The sequence below is a fragment of the Danio aesculapii genome, chromosome 15 (genome assembly GCF_903798145.1).
Source record: "Danio aesculapii chromosome 15, fDanAes4.1, whole genome shotgun sequence".
Classification (NCBI taxonomy): domain Eukaryota; kingdom Metazoa; phylum Chordata; class Actinopteri; order Cypriniformes; family Danionidae; genus Danio; species Danio aesculapii.
Window position 1 is genome coordinate 21190460 of NC_079449.1, and position 23667 is coordinate 21214126.

The 23667-nt window shown below is 36.6% G+C and overlaps 1 protein-coding gene across 2 annotated transcripts in view; it reads left to right on the plus strand.

Moving 5' to 3' along the window:
- brip1 (BRCA1 interacting helicase 1) overlaps nt 1–23667 on the plus strand; it is a 65792-nt gene that overhangs the window by 27101 nt on the left and 15024 nt on the right. For both annotated transcript variants that reach the window (XR_008838945.1, XM_056474260.1), the window contains exons 11-16: nt 71–225; nt 1882–2050; nt 2158–2298; nt 2746–2907; nt 21177–21348; nt 21424–21545. Coding sequence is in view for 1 of the 2 variants with exons in the window: in XM_056474260.1 (XP_056330235.1) it covers nt 71–225; nt 1882–2050; nt 2158–2298; nt 2746–2907; nt 21177–21348; nt 21424–21545 (921 nt within the window). In the remaining variant the exon portion in view is untranslated. The remainder of the gene's footprint in view (nt 1–70; nt 226–1881; nt 2051–2157; nt 2299–2745; nt 2908–21176; nt 21349–21423; nt 21546–23667) is intronic.

Below are 23667 nucleotides of genomic sequence, written 5' to 3' on the forward strand. Positions count from 1 at the left end.
CTTTGACCAGAAGAGTATACTAACAGCTTCCCCCTTTTTTTGTTATCTTATTTGTGTCTGCTTTGTGTAGAAAAACCTGGCAGCGGTGCTGGAGAAGGAGGAGCGAGTCGGGCTAGTGAACGGGAGAGAAGAGACTGTGCAGGTTCCCACCATCAGCTCCAACACTCAGTCAATGCTCAAAAGCCTCTTTATGGTGCTGGAATTTCTTTTCAGACAAAATTGCAGGTCATTATCACAAACTACCCATCATTCTTCTTACCTTACTATCTCTAAAAAGGTTTTTGGCAGTGATTTTTAAAGACTTCTTGAAATGGGAATGGGAGTTTTATGGCTTCAAGTCCACCTTTATGGCATTATGCTAGTGGACTTCTAAAAGTTTAAAAAAGGTTTAAGGGTTCAGTTTACAGGGGAACCACAAATTCTAAATAAGCTGCAAGAAGGAAAATAATTGATTTAGTTATAATAATAACAATAGTTGAAATGTTGATATCTGAGAAATTGAGCTTTAATCATGAATCATCTGAGAAAAGACTTCTAATGTAACTGCATGTAAAATGCGTATATTTCAGGCTGTCCGCAATGTCTTAAATAGTATTAAAAGTTGATAAATCAATTATGAGAAAATTAAGGCCCTTAAAAGTTAATAAAGTCTTAATTGCGTTTTAACGGGGTCTTAAATTTTGTTCAAGCGTTGTCTAAAGTGTTTGACTCCAAAAAAACAAAAAATATATTTATTTTGCTCCTAATATAAACAATGGCGTGCTCGATCTACGCAATTGGTTTAGGCCGGGCATGTACGGCCAAGCTCCTTCGTCCGGGTCATGTCATGTGATTTGCGACAAACACAGGAAGGTGATGTGATGCTTTCCACATGTATCGAAACCATAGAGCAAAGCAGATGGCAAAATGGGCAAATGTAAGCTTGCATACTCCTGGTTGGAGAAATACGAGCCTGTTGCTGAAAACAACCCCGTAATGTATTCTTTTTAGCTTTGTTTCTTCTGAGCTTATCTGAGTTCTGTTGCATGGTTGTGCTCTGTTGATTTATTTAGCTACAACTGTTTATTAACAACTGTTTAAGTGAAAGGTTTGATAGTGATTAGAACTTGAAGTGGCAATGAGGTCTTAAAATATTCTGAGATGGTCTTTAAAAAGTCTTAAAAAGGTATTGAAATTACCTTTAGGATTCCTGCATATACCCTGTATTTGCAATTGAAATGACAAAATAAAGGAATAAAATACATAGGAATAACTGCACTTTTTGGTGAGAGATGCTTTTAAAAATAATTTCCACATTCTAGTTGGCTTTTTGTCAAATTAATTTGAAAAATATGGAGACCTGTTGAAGAAAACCATGGCCTTGTCTTCCCATGAATTTGTTCCCATCAATTTTTTTTTTACTAAACTTGTTTTAATAAACTTGTTACTAAACTTGGTCTTAAAATATTCAGTTGAAATTGATTTGTATATACAGTACAATTTTCAGATCGATGTTTAATGATTGAATTATCAAGTCTTTATTATCTCATACTTGGAAAATGCAGGTTGATAGCGGTTAATAATCTAATGACACAGTCCTCCAGAATCCGTTATCAGCATCATTCCACTGTGGCGACTCCTGTAAAAATAAGGAACTAAGCCGAAGGACAGTGAGTGGATGAGTAAATGTTAATAAATTAATATTTCCAGCAAAAAAGCAAATGTATATTGCATAATTGACGCATAACCCAGCTCTTTTTTAATAAATAAAAGCCTAGTGTTTTCAGTGTACAGTACATCTTGATGAAGACACCTTCTACATGCTCTAGTAAGCCACCTTATGTCTCAGAATCCTGTAATTCAACGTTCATGTGTTGAGTTTCTTTTATTTTTCCTGTACAGGTTTGCAGATGATTACCGTGTGGCCCTCCAGCAGAGCTACACGTGGACCACCCAGCAGGACCTGCCAGACGCTCAGGGCTTTTTTGCACGACCCCATCGTCGCCGACAAAGCAACCGCACCAAAACACTAGTGCACACGCTGAGCTTTTGGTGCCTCAACCCTGCTGTGGTGAGAGCAACTCGTCCTGCTGTAGCTCTTTTAAAATCTCATTTTGACATTGTCAGTGTGAGAATGAATTGGAAGCTTGTTGTGATTGGTGATGCGTGTCATTGCAGGCATTTTCAGATCTCAGCAGTACAGTGCGGAGTATCGTGCTGACTTCAGGAACCCTCTCTCCTATGGGCTCCTTTTCCTCAGAACTGGGCATCAAATTCTCCATCCAGCTGGAGGCCAATCATGTCATCAACAAGTCACAGGTCCGAGACTTCTATTAGGATGTGCATCTACACGTTGAACTACAGAATGATTTTATTTGTAAACCTTGATGTTTTGTAATATTTTTAAGTCTCTTAAGAAATGTTTTATGCTAATAAAGTAAATGCTAATAAATTCCCTAATTAATAAATGCATCAATTTGTTAAACATAAAATTAAAATTGTTAATATTGTAGCTTGGAAAACAATAAAAACTGTAAAATTGTGAAATATAATTAATATTATTTTAAATATAAAAAAAAATTGTATTCTTTGATGAAGGTCATTATTTAAAAACACAATTAAAAAAATGTACTTTATATCTACTTAATTTGTCATCTCTGAATGATTCTTTTCATTTTTTTTTTTTAATGTTAATGACTCCAACATTTTAACAGTAGATTCAATTCTTAAACTCTGTCTTTTATAATATTTGTGTCTATGTCACAGGTCTGGGTTGGAACTATTGGTGCAGGGCCTCAGGGTCGTAAACTTTGCGCCACATTTCAGCATGCAGAGACATTTGCCTTCCAGGATGAAGTAGGAGCCCTGCTGTTGAAAGTGTGCCATACAGTGAGTCGAGGAGTCCTTTGCTTCCTGCCATCTTACAAGGTACATGCAAGTCAAGTTGCACTTTATTTTTGTTCATCTACATGTGTGGATATACACTGGAGCAAAATGTTGTGTCTCGCGGGATCACAGTGCAAATATAACAGTGTTTCCTCTAGGTTTACAGTTTTAGGGGATGTGGGGAATGCATGGCTTGGCTGTTCAGACTGACACCAACACAAGGAGTCATGGTGTTTGTTTGTTTCTTTTATTGACAGCAGTAAAAAACTGAACAATTATTTGAACTGTACAACTGTACAAGCGAAAAATTGACATTTATTTGTATATCTTTTTTTTATCTACATAGTGTGCAGCTTTTGTCACTGCAGTGTATCTTGGGCTTAATTACTTACTAAATAAAGTATACTTTTATACTTGACCTTTACTTAAGTATACTACTTTTGTATATGTATGTATGTATGTATATATATATATATATATATATATATATATATATATATATATATATATATATATATATATATATATATATATATATATATATATATATATATATATATATACACACTGTAGGTGAATGTGTCAGTTTGATACTGCAGCTCTACAAAACTGCCACTGGGAGGCCTTAGAGACCACAGCTTTGCATTTCTGAAAACATGCTGATGTTTTCTTCTGAACCCCCATCAAAATGTAATATGTGTGCTGTGTAAGACTGTGGTTGCTGTCTCACATCCCGGATCTACAAAGCCATAACGCAAGAACTCGCTGTTTCAGAGTTCAATAACAGTGGTCAGACGATGACCATATGCGCTAATACATAGCTTTAATGTATTATGGATAATGAACAAAACCTTTGAGTGCTGCCTTACAGTTTTTCTGTATCCCTTTTCAGGTAACAGGCTCAATTATTGAAAGCCATTGAAAAATACTTTGTTCCTCATTGTCCGTTACGTTTAGTGCATAAATAATTCAACCCTATTCAAGTTGCCTGTCATCCCTCAGAGAGGATGATTAACTTTCTCCGATGTCTCAGATGTGCATGTTCATCTTGTGTGAATGTGTTTTCCATCTATGCTTTTTATATATTTCAGTGTATTTAGCCTGCAATGAATGTAGTGTGCAACCCCAACTTTAACCCTAGAATCAGTTTCCCCATATATTGACCACATAAATTCCCTGTTGTATATCATGTTCATGTATGAACGTTCCATGTGGATCAATATTTAATCTGAAAACTGAGCAGTTTAGGGACTCGCTGGAGACTCTGGATGTTCTGGAGCCTGAGTGTCCCGTCCAGACACCCCTTAACACTCTTGTTTGATCCGTATATCTCCAGTGTGTGTATGTGCGCACTGGTTATTTCTCACTGCAGTATGACGCCAATTGTGTCACACTGCTCTCAAGATCCCAACACTATCAGCGTGTATGTTTACATGAACACAATAATGTGTTTAAAAGGAATTGGTTTTGGAATAGTGCTTTTCATGTTCCTCATTTATGTCATCATACATGAATCAACTAAAATTCTGTTTTATTTGTGTTTTTGCGAAAGCTTCAAGAAAATTAGTTATTTTCCATTATATACATGCAAAGACACGAGACTATACAAAGTCTTCAGTAACAGGCCTCCTCTGCTCTTTTTTATTTATTTTTTTTTTTTACAATTATTTTTTCGGGGTTTTCACCTTGAATTTATAGGACAGTAGAGAGTATTGACAGGAAAGTGTGAGGAGCAGAGAGAGAGGGGAAGGATCGGCATAGAACCATGAGGGGGGAATCGAACTCGGGTCGCTGTGAGCACCGGAGTACATGTGTCGACGCACTAACCACTACATCACTGGCGCCGAAATCTGCTCTTTCTTTTGGCTACAAATCATTCATGACCCTGGACCAAACTGTTAGGTACTAGATGAGAGTTTGAAGTAAAGACTGCTGGGAGAAAATAGTTTTTATGAAATTCAGTGACACAAAATGGAAAGAAAACATGGAGAGCCATTGTAAAAATGCGTTTTTATCTTTTGTTTTCTGTTCAACTGTTGACCTCTGTCATGCAAATGACAATGGCAATATGCATATTATGAATAAACTCAATGAAATAAGTCCCATTGTTGGAAAAAAAAACCTTTATAAAGTTTCCTACCTTGGCAGCCAGAGTGATTTATACCGGCTGTCTAATCAGTCACTCTAGGATAACACAAGTTTTTAAAACTAGGAGACGATCTTCCCATGTGTTCCCTTTATTAAAAGCATCTTATTTATGAATTATGTTTGCTTTAGTTATGTGAGGTTTTTTTATCCAGTTTATTCTTTTGAAGAGATTTTTTTACACTGTTAAACCAAACACAGCAACAATAACATTGTAAAAACTGTTTATATACGTGCAATATACATTTTCTCACCTTGAAAATAGCAAAAGAAGCTGGCATGGCATTTAAACAAACAAACAAGCAAACATGTGTGGATCCTGTTGTAAAATGCAAAGAGTCTATACTCCTCTTTGAGAATATGACTACAATACTATTGTTTATGAAGTCATTTACACATATGACTTTTAGTTTGATTTGATTATTTATGTATTTATCTATTTAGAAGAAAAAAAGGCATACACTTAAAATAATTCTTTAAACAAAATACATTTCATTATGGTTGAAATGGAGCGGGATAAAGCACAAGCTTATTATTTTCCCCACCCCGTTACCACACATATCATTCATCTCTTACTTCAAGTTATGTCTTCTTTTACTTATCTCTTCTTTTTACATGAGACTTACATGAGACATATTTCATCTTTTTGACATCTTTTACATATTCATTAATTTTCATTTTGGCTTAGTCCCTTTATTAAACAAGGGTTGGCTACAGCAGAATGAACCACCAACCTATCCAGCACATATTTTACGCAGCGTATGCCCTTCCAGCTGCAACCCAACACTGGGAAACACATACACACTTTCATTCACACACATGCACTACGGACAATTTGGCTTATATAATTCACCTATACCACATGTCTTTGGACTGTGGGGGAAACCGGAGCACCCGGAGGAAACCCACGCGAACACGGGGAGAACATGCAAACTTCACACAGAAATGCCAACTGACCCAGCCGGGGCTTGAACCAGCGACCTTCTTTCTGTGAGGCGATCGTGATACCCACTGTGCCACCGTGACGCCGATCTTTTACAAATATGGCTAATTCACCATTTGTACATTTCCGTTTTATAACAGACCGAAAAAGTACATAGTGTTGCAAACAGCCATTAACAGAAATTTCATCATACCTTTATCATATTGTTCTTTTTTCAATCACCTCTTTATCAACATATTTCTCTAATAATATATATTTTTTAAGTTTCTTTTAAACATTTTCCGTATTTTTACAATCCCCTCTATTAATCATTATGTTTCTTTATTAATATATATTTTATACAGCTTTAAATGGATTAATATCCTGACTGAATATGACGTTTGCTCGATTAATAATTAATAATGATTAAAAACATCTGTTTACATGTTAGGTTCTCAGAATTTCCTCTCATTACATGGTTTTGCATCTTTCAACGTGTCTCAGTTGGACCCCTGTTAACCACATTGGTCCATGCTTTCTGGCATGACCTCATGACAAGACAGGCTAAACAGCTGGAAGGGCCTGCTTATTAAATGTGGGCTAGGAAAGGTGAAAAGATCTTGTGGAAACGCAGGATGCTTTTAAAGCAGATTAAGATAAGGGCCATTAGAACTGACGTCGCCAAGCTGTCTGTGTGAAGATGCATCTTAGCTGGCGCCTGGCATTTGAGGTGGGTGGAGAGGAGGGGCTGGTGGATGTGTCTGAACAACTTGCATCCTCTCAAAGTCAAAGTGCTCTGCAGGGGGTCTGAATGCAGCCTATGAGCCCCCAAGGCCTCTGCTCATACTGTCTGCGGTATCTTGAGCATAGCCATAAATGCTGCCTCAACAGCATCAGTTAAGATACTGTATCACACGTGATCTACTATATATATATATATATATATATATATATATATATATTTAAAGAGAATTTTAAATGAATTTTTGTAACATTTATATCAATATTTTTATTTTTTTTGTATTTAGCCATTTTAGTTTTGTTTAAATAATTTCACTTTATGTTGTATATTTTATTAAATAATTAATAAAGCACAATAACACATTAATAACAACCAAAAAAACATTACATTATTCATTTTAATAATTAAATATTTTTCATTTTTATAGGTAAATTTAATCATTCGTATTAAACCAAATCTTTAGGGGCTCATGAGAAATACTGCAGACTGAAACATTAATGTGCATCCCTATAAATACAAAACGAAGCAAAAGCCATGTTATCAGCCAGCCATGCTGATTCTCATTTCAATTAATTTTCCTTTGGCTTAGTCCCTTTATTTATCAGGTATCGCCACAGCTGAATGAACTACCAACTTATCCAGCACATGTTTTTCACACAGCGGATCCCCCAGCACTGGGAAACACCCATACACTCTCACACTCAAGCACTACAGCTAGTTTAGCTTATTCAATTCACCTGTACCGCATATCTTTGGCCTGTGGGGGAAACCGGAGCACCCGGAGGAAACCCATGTGAACATGGGGAGGACATGCAAACTCCACACAGAAACACTAACTGATCCAGCCAGGGTTCGAACCAGCGACCTTCTTGCTATGAGGCGACAGTTTTAACCACTGAGCCACCGTGCCGCCCCATGCTGTTTCTCGTTTATGGCAATAATAATAATATAGGGCTAAATATGTTTAATCGCATAAATATTGTCTGAAAACTTATCCTCAAAATAACATTTAAAATTATGTTTTTTGAAGATTGAACGGATATTACGAAAACAGATTTATTCCCATTTTATTGAACATAATGCTATCAATTAGGCCAGGGGTTCTGAATCTTTTTTTACTTTGTGGCCTACCTTCTTCTATGGCCAGTTTTGCGATGTCCCCCTATGCCTGATATTTCCTCTTATACTTCCCCAGCAAAAAGAAGAGAGTTTATTTTTAAAACAAATTTAAACAATCAACAGGGGCAAAAAGAATATATATATGAATATATATATATATATATATATATATATATATATATATATATATATATATATATATATATATATATATATATATATATATATATATATATATATATATATATATATATATATATAAAGAAACAGAAATGTAAAATAAAATAAATACATTCTAAATCTGCTCAAACACATCAACCTGAAATGATCTTATCGCTTACTAGAACAGTTCTTCCCCTGGATTGCATCAGATGCTCATATATGCATAAACGCCACTGAGGCTTGTAAGATCCTCTTGTATCGTTGAGTGTCCATTATGAAACACTTACAGGACATTAATTTGGACAACTGTTCAAATATAATGAATTGTTCACGCAAAAACACATAGTAAGCACTCAGTTGGTGAATCAATAACCTGACTTACAGGAATTGTGTGATTATTATTTATTACTCTAATCATCTGTACATTAGTGTGACTTTTTGCTTTATGCAACTGAGAGATGTAGACCTAGTTGGCGTGCACTGGTTGGGTGTTTTGAGGCACTTTTAAAGGGTTAGTTCACTCAGAACTTGTGTTATTAATTACTCATCACATGTTATTCCAATCCCTGAGCACAAATATTTTAGGTGAAATTGAGAGCTCCCTCATTTGCCATTGACAGCAACTCAACTCCAGAAAAACATGATCAAAACAGACTATATGCTTTCAGTGCTTCACATGCACTAATTTAAAGCTACAGGAATACATTTGTGCTTGCATAAAACAAAAATAAAGAATTATTCAACCGTTTCTTCTTCTCAGTGTCAGTATATTGGGCATGTTCATGAGCATTGTGCAGTGACATACCTCCCCGAAAGCCCATGCGTGTGACTTCTGTTTAAAACAAAGCATAAGAGCACCAGAAGTGCACCCAAGCACAGCACATAAACAAATGTCAAATTATTTAGGTTTTATGTGCGTAATGTTTTGTGGATTTTTCATAGCCTCATAATATTCTGATTAAACCAGTGAAGGATGTCTGGACTGTTGCTGTCTATGGAGAATGAGAGACCTCTCAGATTTTACCTAAAATATCCTATGATGATTCCAATGAAGGTCTCAGTGGTTTGGAAGGACATGAGGGAGAGAAATCAATAACAATTTTCAGTTTTGGGGATAATAAAACTTTAAGGCCCAATCTCAATTATTTTTCCTCCTTCCCCATAGCTCTTGAAACAGAGTGTGAAAGGCAAGGGCTTCAAATATACCCCTATGAAATGGGACACCACTACAACACCCACACACGTCATCATATGTCATTGCGATCACTTACTTCATATGAGATCGATGATGGTGACTGCTGTAGTTATTCCAGTTGCATTATTTTTTTGTATTTATCTTCAGGAAATCATTGAAGGCATTTATCACATTATCATAATGATATAATGTGGCAATAAGCTCATAACTGTACTGTGCATTTACACCGTGGCCATATTCATCTCTGTAAACACAGGAAAACAACCGCTATACAAGACAAGGCTATACAAGGTGTCATACAAGGCATTGTAAAAAGGTAATTCCCAGCCACTAGACTTTTCTGACAGGCTATTTGAGTGTCATCGAGTGTCAGATGTGAAAGTATGTTGTGGGACTGGTATACAGGAGTGGTATACCACTGGTATACATAATGATGGTTTCTTTATCATAAAAAATATAGCTTAAAGGGGCTAATAATTTTGACCTAAAAGTGTTTTTTTTTTAATTAAGAACTGCTTTTATTCTAGCCGAAATCAAACAAATAAGACTTTCTCCAGAAGAAAAAATATTATCCGACATATTGTGAAAATGTCCTTGCTCTGTTAAACATAATTTGGGAAAAATTAAAAAAATTCAAAGGGGGCTTATAATTCTGACTTTAACTGTACTTGTTTGTTGTAAAAATTCTCAATAATGCCAAAAAATGCTAGTTTGTCATCTCTGTGAAATTTACATACTCGTTGATTTTGAGTGTTGCCCTGGAAAATCTCAGTTTTAAGTGGCTATCTAGCCCTTCCCCTTAGCCCTACATCTTTACGCTAAAGAGAATTGGGACAACCCAACCCTTTTATGTGGATTGTTGTAGAAATCAAACTCGAATAAATCAATCATAGAGCAGAATGCTTTAATATTTAGAATTTAACGCATTAATAAAAAAATGAAATAAAAAAATTATAGGATAATATTTAAATTAATTTAAAGCTATCACACAGCCCACCTGGAGGATCACTGAGGCCCACTATTGGACTCTATACTCTCTACAATTCTCTTTCTTTAAACTGTCCATTAGTGAGGCAACCCCTTATTCCAGTTATAGCTCTAGATAACAGCAGATCCATACTTCAACAGATCTTGTTTGTTATCTGTGATGTTCAGTTCTCACTGTTGGCCTCACACTAATGGCCTGCTCCACGTCAGCACTGAGGAGTGTGGCTGCTTGCAGGCAGGTGGCAGAGGCGCCACTCTGCTCCGTCCTTGGCGTGATCGTCACTGTGATATTTGACGGTTAAATTATTTACAACAGCTACACGTTTTCTCCTGCCACCACCAGGGCCCTATGTTTCATTTATGCCACCTTACAACAAAGTTTGTCCATTATTCAGAAGCCTTTTGCAAAGAAATAAGCAGCAATGTGTTGCCACATGACAGAATGGCGTCAATGTTGAAGGAAACTAGATAAAGAGTAGTGTAGGTGGCAAAGGAAATGAGAGGGAAAGAGAGAATCGCAGCACCACCTCACCACTGTGTCCCCTCTGAGAACTGCATCCGGTTGACTTAACCTAGCATGGTGACACAAGCTGAGTGATGCATATATTTAGTCGACTAACCACAATGAATTATTCACCTTTTGTTGTGCCTGTGCACGGTCGCCAGATAGTCTTCACTCCGCTTTGTTTTATCAATAGCTTCTCTGGAAGTGTTAACCCATTCTTGTGCAGACATCTCTAAATGTGAGATAACCAGCTTTTCTATTTATTTACAAAAAAAAACAAAAAAAAAACAAGGCAGCTACATGTACACAAAAACACATTAACAGTCTGATCACAGTAAGCCAATAGAAATTTAAATGGTGAACGTGAAGTGTATTTGTATTGTTCTCTTAGACTTAATCACTTATAATGTTATCAGAATGTTGACACCCAAATGTGATTTAGTCAGTCTGTCAATCAAGAACTTTATTGTCATTCACATGGATGTGTACACGGAATGAAATTTCGTAGCATTTTCTCCACAGTTCCAATAGAAATAACCCTAACCCTAAATAGTATAATATAACAAAATATATTTCATTCATTAATTTTCTTTTCGGCTTAGTCCATTTATCAATTTGGGGTTGCCACAGAGGAATGAACCGCCAACTTATCCAGCATATGTTTTTACGCAGCGGATGCCCTTCCAGCTGCAACCCATCCCTGGGAAACATCCATACACACTCATTCACTATGGACAATTTAGCCTACTCAATTCACCTGTACCACATGTCTTTGGACTGTGGGGGAAACCAGAGCACCCGGAGGAAACCCACGCGAACGCAGGGAGAACATGCAAACTCCACATAGAAACGCCAACTGACCCAGCCGAGGCTCAAACCAGTGACCTTCTTGCTGTGAGGCGACAGCGGTACCCACTGCGCCACCCATTATGTAATGCATAATCACATGCACTTAAAGCATCCTCTCCTGGTACTGTCTGCCAACCCCCCCACAAGCATCAATCCCCTAATCAGCCCAGCCATGTTCTGCTAAATCCTCCACAAGCACCAGACCAAAATATATTTAAAAAAACAAATAAAAAAAAAATCACATACATAGCAGCTGACTGATAGTATCAGAGTAGTGCATAGAGCAAAAAGAAGAAGAAAACAACATAAATACATTGTGACCCTTTAAGATTTTAAGAGTCTGATGGCCAGTGGCAGAAAGCTTCTACAGAACCTGGTGGTTCTGCATTTAATGCTGCGGAACCTCTTCCCAGAATCTAGTCCGACGAACAGTCCCTGGTGGGGGTGAGTAGCATTTAGATGTAATCAATGTTTCTTTCCTTTTTTGACATCAAAATACAGTTTTAAGTGGTGTGGTAAATTTTAGCCTTCGAAGTAAAAGTTCACTGATATAATTGGCTAAATGGCTAAATGTTCTACCTGTACTTGTGTTCAATTGAAGAAAGAAACTCACAAAGGTTTACAACCACTTGAAAATGAGTAAATAGTAAGTAAATTATCGTTTTTGGGTGAGCTCCGTTTATTTTATTACTATTGAAACACATTACCTCTTTTATCTACAGGACCATTTTTGTCTCCTGTTCAATACAATATCCTTTGTATATTCAAGAGTCTGTTTTCAAAGCTGTTGCAAACATATCCACATCACTGTGATTTCAGATATGATACCAAATTTTAGAATTTGAAATACACTAAAATATTGTGTTGTAGGTCTTAAATCATTTTAAACGGGTCTTAATTTTTCTATGTCCATGTAAAGCTACACCTAATTGGGCCAACATCCATCTAATCACTAACATATTTCAATAAAAGTTTTAAGAAATATTAATTTAATTAATTCTGTTTAATTATTAATATGGTTTAATTTTCTTCTTTACAATAACATTTGCTTTTAATGTTTTTTTAAGTTTTAACTTGGCCATTAAAAACATCTTTAGCATTTAGTCTTGTGTAAGTCCAAAATTTCATTCATTATGACCTTTAAAAAGGTTTTATAAAGGCCTACATTTGACTTGATAAAACCCATAGAAACCCTGCAGATGTTTTACCTTAACTGCTAATTTCTAACTGCTCTCATTTTTCTTGTATACTTTGTTCTGAAAGAGTGCATCACACATACAGTATCACTAAACATAACACTGCAATATTGAATTTTTCTATTTTTCTAATTTACTAAATTTCAGTATTTTTGTAATTTACTAAATTATAGTAAACTATTGTAAAATAGTTAACTCAAACCAATTGTGTGAGCCTAATTCACGTGTGCATTGTGGGTCTATTGCAGATGAAGCTATTGTGCTAGAGAGTTCTAAAGATGTGAGATTCTGGTCTGCTGTAAATGGGCCTTGAATAAGACATGAGTCTGGGTCACCGCTGTCGTGAACTCCCAGCCCTCGGGAACAGTGTGAGAGACGAGGTGTCAGAAGTAGAGCTTCACACACCTCATACACTCATACTGATGTTTAAAAGTAGCCCAGTGCTGTTGTCATGCCATTTTCAGAGACACTCTCACACTTTGCTGGAGTATTACCATTGGAAATAATTGTATTATGCCTTTAAAAAGTTTTAAAACCCGACATTAAACAGTGTTTATCATTGCATAAACACAATAGAATGAGGATGTGGGGTTAAATGCCTCTTATCATTTGTCGGAGCTTGTTTGGTACTAGTGCATTCATGTCGTCTTTGAGCAAACCATCTGTTTGATGGCACTGTCACTGACCTCAGCGAGCGATGGCGGAGGGTCACTTCTGCCATGTTTGTGCACCTGAGCCTCAGCCAAGTGTGCAGATTGACATTTTCATTCTGCTGTGTCCCAGTCTAGGCCCTGTGGAAACAGCGATGCTCTTGTCAGATAATGCCCATGAATTAGGCATGAAGGCCATGTGCTCATCCCATCACCACCACCCCCACAAACTCCCATTTCATGTCCAAACATCTTAAAACACAAGTGCACGCTTGCTGTACCTAATTACGTTTGGCAACATTGAATTTATATCCTTCTTGTTTATGATTTTGATGACAGGTAATTGTTTTTTTTTATGTTTGATGAATCAGATGTGAAGCATGCACAGTTTTTTGTACAGCATAAATCAGAGAATGTCTGTCTTATGCACAGACTATTCAGACTTGAATTGAAAACACCTTTGAATCCCTGAATGTAAAAGGGTTCCTGCTTGTCCTGGAATTTATATTTTTTTCTCTTTAGCAAAATCTGAGAAAACATCAATTGTTGTGGACATATCTTATTGTTTTGGAAAATTATTATATCTACACCAATTTACATAGAAGATCATTTGCTTCATTAAAAAGGTTTTTTGAATAAATAATTTGAAAGAATGACTTCAGTTGCTTTGTTTCCATCCAAAGATGCAAGTTAAATTTATGCGCAAACTGCAATATCGCATAAAAGACGTGCAAATAAAGCAGCGTTTCCATCCAAGTAGTCAAAGAGAAGAAAATCGTCACTTACCGATTAACTGGCGCCAAAAATCAACGTAAAAATGGAATTTACTGCAATAGGAGAAGCTGTGTGAATCTTTAATTCATTTAATAAATTACTTGTGCCTCAGAAGACAAGGCCGACATGCAATGAACGTTTAGGGGCGTTTGAAGGCGTCAGACGAAGAGCACAGATGCTCTTGACAATTTTGCAGGTGATTAATAATATAATAACAGTAATACTGGCGTTTTAGAGTGACCAAAACAACATTTCAGATGTTTTACAGTGTGCTCAGCCTGCTGGTTTGTCCATTCACGAACATTTTTATCATCACATGATCTCTTATAACAAAATCACTTTTTAATGTGCATGCTGGAATTTGTTCAGTATAAATGTTTCCATTGTAGTTTATGCACATCTTTTCTTATCGAATAAAAAGTTTATCCTACTCAGTTATGCGCATATGTTTTTACGTGCATTTCCAATTTTTGCGCATCTTGGCGTTTCCATCAACCGTTTTTTTTTTTGGCCATCTCCAAAATGCGTATAAAAATAGGCAGGTGGAAATCTAGCTTTTGACTCCCTTGTTCACTATCTGTCTTTTTCTTTTCATCATTCTTCTATTTCAGATTGTTTTTTTTTTTTTTAATCAGTTGTGTGTAGGGCTGCACGATATTGAACAAAAACTGACATTGCGATATTTAGTTTGTGTGCGATATATTTTGCTATATGAATGTAATTTCACAAGAAGATGACATAACTATTTTCAGAAAGAATTCTTCATTTTACTTTGATTGGGATTATTTTGTAGAAGAGTATCTGCATAAAATGCAATACAATTGAACAGATACAAATTAAATGTATGGTGGTCTGTGTACTCTAACAGTATTGAGGTGCAGAAATTCAATAATAATAATATATAAAATAACACTGTAGTGTAGAGTTTTCGTTGTATAAATATTCAAATACAAGTAATTTTGGTTTATATTCCTTTATAACCTCTTAATTTTTAAGTTTGCTTAAATCTTACATAGTCACAGACCATAAAAACACATCCAAGTGAAAATTTCTTACTCTATTTTAGGGTTAAACTTTGTGATGACCCCAAAAATCACATGTTCTGAACTGTGGTGCTGATCAACTATAATCCCAAATTGTCATTGCTGATCCTGCGATGTGAATAGTGCAGATTCACACATTGCGATATTGATGCTAAAAACGATATATTGTTCAGCCCTAGTTGTGTAGGCTATTATATTATTACACTACATTATTACCAGTGATTTTTGGTGTCATTTTTATTTTATAAGTGTAATATAAATATACATTTATTTTCTATTCCCCTTTTTTATTCCAAGAGTCAAAGAAGGCTGGAAAACTGTGACAATTAACTTCTATAGTATTTGATTTTCCTGCAATAGAAGTCAATGAAGGTTTCCAGCTTTCTCCGAAACATATTCCGTTGTGTTCCACAGAGTAAAGAATCTCGTAAAAGTTTAAAACCACTTGATGGTGAGTAAATGACGACAGAATAAAAATTTTTGGGTAAACTATCCCTTTAACTTGCACAGGTTAATTGTTCACCTCAATGAAAACAATGCGAATATGGAAGTACTAGTGTCAATTTTAATATAATGATAACTTTAAATTATACCCAACTTTAGTTTTAAAATGAATGAAACAGCTGATGGCAATCTTGAGTTTCTACCTAACTGCTGACTGGCTTGCCTTTTTATTTTGATTTCTCAAACTAGGGCACGAGTCTGTCAAGATGAGGGATGTGGAAAATGTGCTTGTAATGAAATGACTGCATGGAAGCAGACATAGAGTGATGTTTACTCACAGCATCTGTGAGATAAAAGCATTAGGACCATTACCCTTTGAGCCAAGGGACTCCTGGAGTGGCACTGTATTGTATTTCTCCCGCTTTTATAAGGCCTTACAAATTACAGCTTTGGGAATATAAACAACAAGCTTATACAAGGAGTCTTTGTGCTTGCATGTTGCGTCCCTGTCTTTTAAGGGATAGCATTTTATTATCAGGTTATGCTCAGGTCATCGCATTTTAAGCACATTTTAATAACCTAAAGTAAATCTAGTATGCTGAATGCAGAATCCACACCAGTCAGTTGTATTCATATAAATAAAACACATTTTTATTGTTCTGTCAGCTTCTTTTTCTGTTTCTCTTGACATGAACTGGTGCCCAAAATTCAGAATTTTCTCCATGTACAGTGTGTGTAATGTCTGTTTTGTTCCTTGAGCAGTCTGAGAAGTTCATAAATAATTCACATTTTATTCATATTGAATTTGCAGCAATTGCAGGACAATTGGTTTGCAGTTAATCTTTCAAACAATGACATTTATGAGTTGATGTTGCAGCACAAGTGTCATATTTTATTGATGACAAGTTGCTTGTTTGTTCCTGTAAGCAGTAAGCACAGACCTGATGAAATTGGTGCTTGCTTCACTTCACTGTCACGTCAGCGTGTAAAATTGTTTTCACAGTGCAGAAGTCTCAGCCACCTCAAATGGAATTTAATATTTAGTAGGTGTGAGATCAGAATCTTCTTTGGTAAAGTGAGGATGTGCATAGTTTTTTTTTTGGTCCTTTAAACAACAAAACTGTAATGATCCTAATATCGAGCCCTGAGGCACTCCACCATACCTTATGTTATTGTTTGTCTCAATTAAAGACAGGCATACTGCTTTGTGATTTTTTTTTTTTTTTTTTGCTGTTGTACAAATTTGTATACTTTTCCCAAAAAGAGAAATCATTGTTTGTTTGGTTGTGGCTCATGTGAGAAGAACTGCTAAGTCATTTTTAAACATGTCAAAAAAATTAGGGGTCTTTTGGCTTGTGTGCGTATGTGTGTGCGTGTGTGTTGTGTGTGGGTGGGTGGGTGATCGAGTGAGCTGATCTATCTATCGAGTGAGTCTATCTATCTGAAGTTAAACAATCAGAAGGTTAAAATTGTAAGAAATGATGGTTTACCATGGCCTAGTCTTTATAATTAACACGTGGTGCCCTGGTTTCCTGATGCTGAAAAAGAACCTGTATGTGTTGCAAACATTTAAGGAGTATATAATTAAGTTCTTATGCTTCAAAACTCTGCAGGTTATCTAAATGATTTTAATATAAACTCACATCTGTACGGGTCACCTTTAACAGACTTGCGTTTCTACTGCTAAAAGGGGACCAATTGTGGGCGTGGTGTACGACAGTAAGTTTCAGATGACGTCATTCTCGCTTGCGGAAATGTCAAAGTAAAGCTGTATGGATCACTCGCATATCATATGAGAAGCACTTCTCACAAAACAGATGCTTTATACATTTTAACAGCAGATTAATGACAGTGCCAAAAAGCCAGCTGTAACGTCCACAATTATATAAAATAAAAAAGTAAATGCAACATACGTATATGAACACATACAGGCCATTAAGCTAGATTTATACTTTCATCTGCCGCCGCTTTGCGCTCCTCCGCTGACTGCGCGCGCATCTCACGTAACGGACGAGACATACTTGCTGTGTTCGCCGTTGTGATATTCTTTAAAACGACAAGGGGCGATCAAAAGAAACGGATAAACAGAGAAGTAGGAAGTTTCTGGAACTACGCCATATCATTAATATTATTCAATATTTTAAACAAATTATTTAAATTATTTTTATAAATTCTTTTAATGATTATAAGGATTTTTATAACTATTCAAGATTTTTTGCATATTTTTGCATACTTTGATGCATATTTTGCTTTTGTTGTATATCTTGGACAGTTTTACCTCAAATCATTCAAATCATTTTTTGTCACATCATCAGCAGCACAATTGCTGTGATGAGTGAAAAGCTTAGGTGTTGGCTCCAGACAGTGCAAAATACAGACAGTGCAAAATGCATATAGTGCAAAATACAATAACATACAACAGCATACTCCCAAAAAAACAGGACAATGTAAAGTTGGCAGTGTTGACAGCAATATATACAACGAATAGGTGTACACATAGCTGTAGGCAGTGTTGTTTTAAGTATGGATTGGTTAAAGTGCAGTGCATGCTACATATTGATGGTGTGCAGTGTGGGGTGTGTTAAGTGTTCATCAGCCTGATAGTCTGAGGGAAGAAACTTTCCTTCAGTCGGCTGGTGTGTGACCGGATGCTGCAGAACCGTCTGCCTGAGGGTAGCAGAGAGAAACGTCTATGGCTTGGGTGGCCTATTAAAGTTTATTAAAATATTATTGACAACAGAACATGGGTTACTCTACAAATATATTTTTATTATGGCAAGAATAAAAGCAACAAAAAAAAGCACACTTTCTAAAAAAAATACTGATGTTTTCTTTTAGATTTAGCCCGCTCCAACAATTCACACACTACTGTCTGGATAGTTTCTGTCCTATACTTATGCTAAAAAGGCAATAATGGTCCAACATTCCTGACCATTACCACCAATAAAGCCTAGAAAAACAGGCCATTAGTATGTTGTAAACTGATAGGTTCAAACATTCCTTAATTATAGTTTTGTAACTGTTAAATTGTTTTAAATTCACAATTGTAATATATACAACAGTGTAAAATCAATGACTGGTGGAAAAACATATTTCCGTAATTGTGTACCTGGGTCACTTTTGCCATGGCCTCTTTTGGCTTCAACAAACTTATCCTTTCGTTTTTTCCAAACCTTTTAACAAGCACTTTCCTCCTTTCCCATTGCTGTTGCTATTTCTAGCCAAGAATTATTGATCATCTGGTTATCTTTATGATCAGGGATCATAAAGATGTCATACAGTCATACTGTTTCAGACAAAATCTCTTCAAAGCAGTTCATATTCGACCCAAATCAAACGCTGCGCTGCACGCACTGTTTGCTCGAGTCTCAAAAAATGCTGTGTGCACTGCCAGCCGAAATAATGTCGCGCGCACCCAAAGCGAACTTTCGCTAACACTGCGAGGACATCACATTCGCCGCGTGCAATTAAGTGAACAAGCGGACGCGTCGAGCATAAACCAGGCTTTACAGTCTCTGATATGTTACCAATTACAGAAAAACTACACACAGCATACATTTAATCCTTTGATTTCAAAAACAACACGAAATATAGCCCACAGTCAGTGCAAACCTCTCATCTACATCTTTAATCTTCACCAGCACATGTAATCTCTTGTTAAAAAGTAATTCCGTCATTCCCAGTTCATAATAGTCCAAAAGGTGATGATAATAGTTAAACATGGCAGTTTGTTTATGTTTTAGGTTGCTGAAAGAATCATTTGCTGCTTTGTTTTTCTGGCTTCTCCTTAGTTTTTTTGTGCTTCACTCTCGCATTTGTCCATTTCTGAAAGGATCGGATGTCAGAAGCACTTCAATAATCACATGCACATTATTATCATCAGCACAAGAAGTTCATTATTTCAAATATAGACATGTGGCGAGCTCTCTGGAGAAAGTGAAACCGCTTGCACTTTTAGATGGGCTCGTAAAACAACAACAGGATACAGCAGATTTTGTACTTCTTGGCTTTGTGGCTGTTCATAAAGACGACAACAAGGTTTGTTTGAGCTCGGGTCGACCATGGCTTGTTTATATGTATATTTTATTCACGAGTTCACACTTCCAATAGTTTTAGAATAAAGCGTATTTGGCGTGCTGTCCGGGGAGAGGGCTCTGAGCTTGGGGAAGACGCCCCAACTCGAGTTATTCCCCTTATCAGGAAACAGAGAGGAATTGGGATTCGAGCGAAGTATCTAGGCCGGCCCCAGGGTGGTAATGTTTAAGAGGTGAGGTGACGGGGTGGTGGAGGGATGCTAAAGTCGTAAGATGCTGCAGGTAAGACAGCTTTGGTGTATATAGGGGTTTGGTCAAGAACTGATTGGATAATAGAATAATTGTCAATGACGTATTTGATAGTGAAACTTCTGCGCGTGCTCCTCCCAAAATTTGTTTATAAAATATCACGAACAGAGTAATGTCCTGGCTGTGTTTTTAAAAATGGCAGTTCCTTTGTTTTCATTCTGCTGTTTATCACGAGCGAATGATGCGTCTAGCTCCTCCTTTTGGTACCCTTTTTTCGTGCTAGGTACCCTATCCAAAGGAATATTTATTAGTTCACTTTTAGGTACCCTTTGACAGTGGAAATGGGCATAAAACCGAACCGAACTGTAACTTACCACTCAGTGAAAACGGGCCAGTATATAGACTCACGTAGACATGATTTTCTAGCCACCAGAATTTAAATGTTCTCCCCGGTTAATTCACGAATTCCTGCAGTCAGGAGAAGTTATTTTGCTGGTCACAAGAAGAACTTTTTTTTGACCCTTCTAACACATTTCCAAGTCAGTGAAGATTATCTTGGATTGTAAGGCATGCCTATTCAAGAGGAAAATGCATACAGCAAAGACAGGGGTTTTTCCCTGTGTGGGAGAGCTTTTAGATCAGTGTTTCCCCCTTGGGAGTCACTGGCTTTTTTTTTTTTTTTTTTTTTTTTACCAACAATAGCACTGTAACAGTGATTTTTATTACGAGCACAGTTTAAACTTGCAATTTATCTGCTCTGAGTAACGAGAACAAGAAAAAAAAACATCCTGTGTCTTGCTGTGAGCTTTGGTTCTCAAGATTTAAGTGTGCGACGTTAGTAGCTTAAGCAGTGTATTATATTCATTAACAATGCAAAAAGAAGGTCTAGGCCAGCAAATTGTTTACAATGCAAACAGAAGGTCTGTATTTATTAAACTATGAATTACTGGGAAACCCAGGGTTCAGACATTCTTCTTCAACTGAGTCTTGTTTTTTCTTTTAATTGGGGCCATATGGATGCTGCCATTTCAAAGAAGATTTTGCATTCCAAAATTTGGTTTCCATTATGTTTGTTATTAAAAGCATCCCTGTTTACCGTGCTTCCATCTCCATAAATTACTGATGTATTAAATCAGAATTAAAATAAAACTGATTCATGGATCTGGCTTGCTTATTTTTATAGACTAAATACTTTATCCTAATATATTTACTAATAAACATTATAGGCTAAAACATTTTCAGGTGGATGCATTGCAACTGATGTTTTATTCTGTCAATTGTTTTTATTTGAAAAGATGTTGGATAAACTGCGGGACCGCTGGACGAACACGGGTCTGTGGGATAAGCTTGAGGAGTGCAAGACTGTGATCACCGAGCCCCGTGGTGGTGGCAAGGGTGACTTTGATGAGCTGTTGCAGACATACTATGAGGCCATTAGAGGAACAGCAGCTAATGGTGAAAATAGAGGTTTGTGTTGATGTGACACAAATAGCATGTTTAAATGTATTGTTTCTGTGTGTTAAGTATGATATGTTTTCACAGATGGAGCACTGCTGGTAGCTGTTTGCAGAGGGAAGGTGAGCGAGGGCTTGGACTTCACAGATGACAATGCCAGAGCTGTGGTTACCATTGGTATCCCGTTCCCTAATATCAAGGATTTGCAGGTAACAGGACAGTAAAATAGGACATAATGGCATAACAAAAAACACAATTAATTTGGACAACCAGTAAACATTTAACAAAAAAATCATGAGTTGAGATGGAAGTATCTAAATGTTTAATATATCACACCTGTTTAATAATAAAATGTTACATTTTAATAACAGTTGAACATGTTTTCAACATGTTGTTCACACATTCATTGTTATACAGCCCCTAATCAGGAAAAGTTGAGACAGTATACAAAACGCAAATTAAAAACAAAGTAGTGATTTACAAATTTACTTTGACTTGAAATATTTAATGTTTTGTCTGGTCAACTTCATTTAATTTGTAAATACACATCCTCTCCAGTCATACAGACCTGCAACACATTCCAGATAAGTTTGAGACAGGAGCAATTTAGGTCTAGCAATCAAGTAGATTGGTGAAATTATGTGATGCCAACAGGTGATTGTAATTATGTTTTCGTACAAAAGCAGCATCCAAGCAAGCTCTAGTCCTTTAGGATCAAAGATGGGCAGAGGATCACAAGTTTGCCAAAAAAATGTGAGAAAATTATTGAAATGTTTAAAAACAAAGAATCTTCCTCAAAGTAAGATAGGAAGACATTTGGATATTTCACCTTTTAACAGCGCATAACATAATTAAAATATTCAAGGAATCTGGAGGAATTTTAGTGCGTAATAGACAAGGGTGCAAGCCTAAGCTGAACACCTGCGATCTCTGATCCCTCAGGCGGCACTGCATCAAGAATCGTCATTCATCTATAAATGATATTACCACATGGGCTCAGGACTACTTTGTCAAGTACTACAATACGTAGTTACATTCACAAATTCCAGTTAAAACTATACTGTACCAAAAGGAAGCCCTATGTTAACAGTGTCCAGGAGCGCCATCCACTTCTCTGGGCTTAGAGGCATCTGGGATGGACCCTCACACAGTGCAAATGTGTACTGTGGTCAGATCAGATGAATCAGTATTTCAGGTAAAAATGGGACAAAATTACACCTGAAACGCTTAATCACTTGGTGTCTTCAGTACCTCAACGTCTTATAAGTGTTGTGAAAAGGAATGGCGTTTTCCATACTGTCCTAGCTTTTTCTGATTTAGGGTTGTAGTTAAAAATACAAATATTTGTTCAATGATTGCTTAAAGTTGTAGACATGGTAAAGGTATTTACTGAAATGCATAATTGTGATAATCTTAATGAATGGTCTCATGAATTTTATTGGTTTATTGATTTTTGTTGTTTAAGATGTTTTGACACCAACATTTTCAGCTGTGAACTAATATTTCCTTATTCTGAGATGTAAGTTAATTGCAAGTCTTTCTAGAAACTGATAGAAAACTTTAACTTTTAATTGCCCTCAGATCACCCCAGACGTATTATTAGTTCTCTTGTATATGTTCGTATCTTTAAAAAGTTACTTTTTTTGGCAGACCAACGGTTCCCCCTTGCTGTGATCCGTAAATGAATTCAATACTTATTGCGCTGTGTTTTGCCTGTCCTTAGCAGATAGACCTGACCTTTAAGCTTCCCCCTCTGTCTACCTTGCTGTCAGAGTATGTTGAAGCTTTCTTAACTGGGTCTGTCACCGTGGGGATATGTACAGATGATTGACACTTCCGAGCCCTTCACCTTAGTGGAAGCTGTTGGCGTGGTTGTACCCTTACCTCTGGGGAAGGCCTTTGATTTTTTTTCACTTCTGCTCCAGTGGAGGTCGATCGAGTTTGCCATTTTGGATGAGTTTTGGAAGGTTCTGAGGTAGGTTTTAATCGTGTGGCTGGTTGCGGACAAGCAATGAGTTGATGTGCCAGAGGGGGTGAGGAGCAAGGAAGCAGGGGTTTCTAGTGCACCTGGCCAACCGTAATGCCTCTCCTTGTCTCAAATGCCACATGAAGTGGTTGACAGCACTCAAACGTGTTTGTTTGCTGCCCTCGATTTCCCCTCAGTACCTCCCCCATCAACACAGATGATGCTGTCTCATTTGTCTACTGCAGGTTAAAAAATGAAGAATAGTAAAGTAGCTTTATTGTTTTCTTAGTTATCCTAAGAGCTGCAGATGCTTTTTACGTTTAGTGTTGATGACTTTCAGATAATTATAAAGGGTGTTTCACACC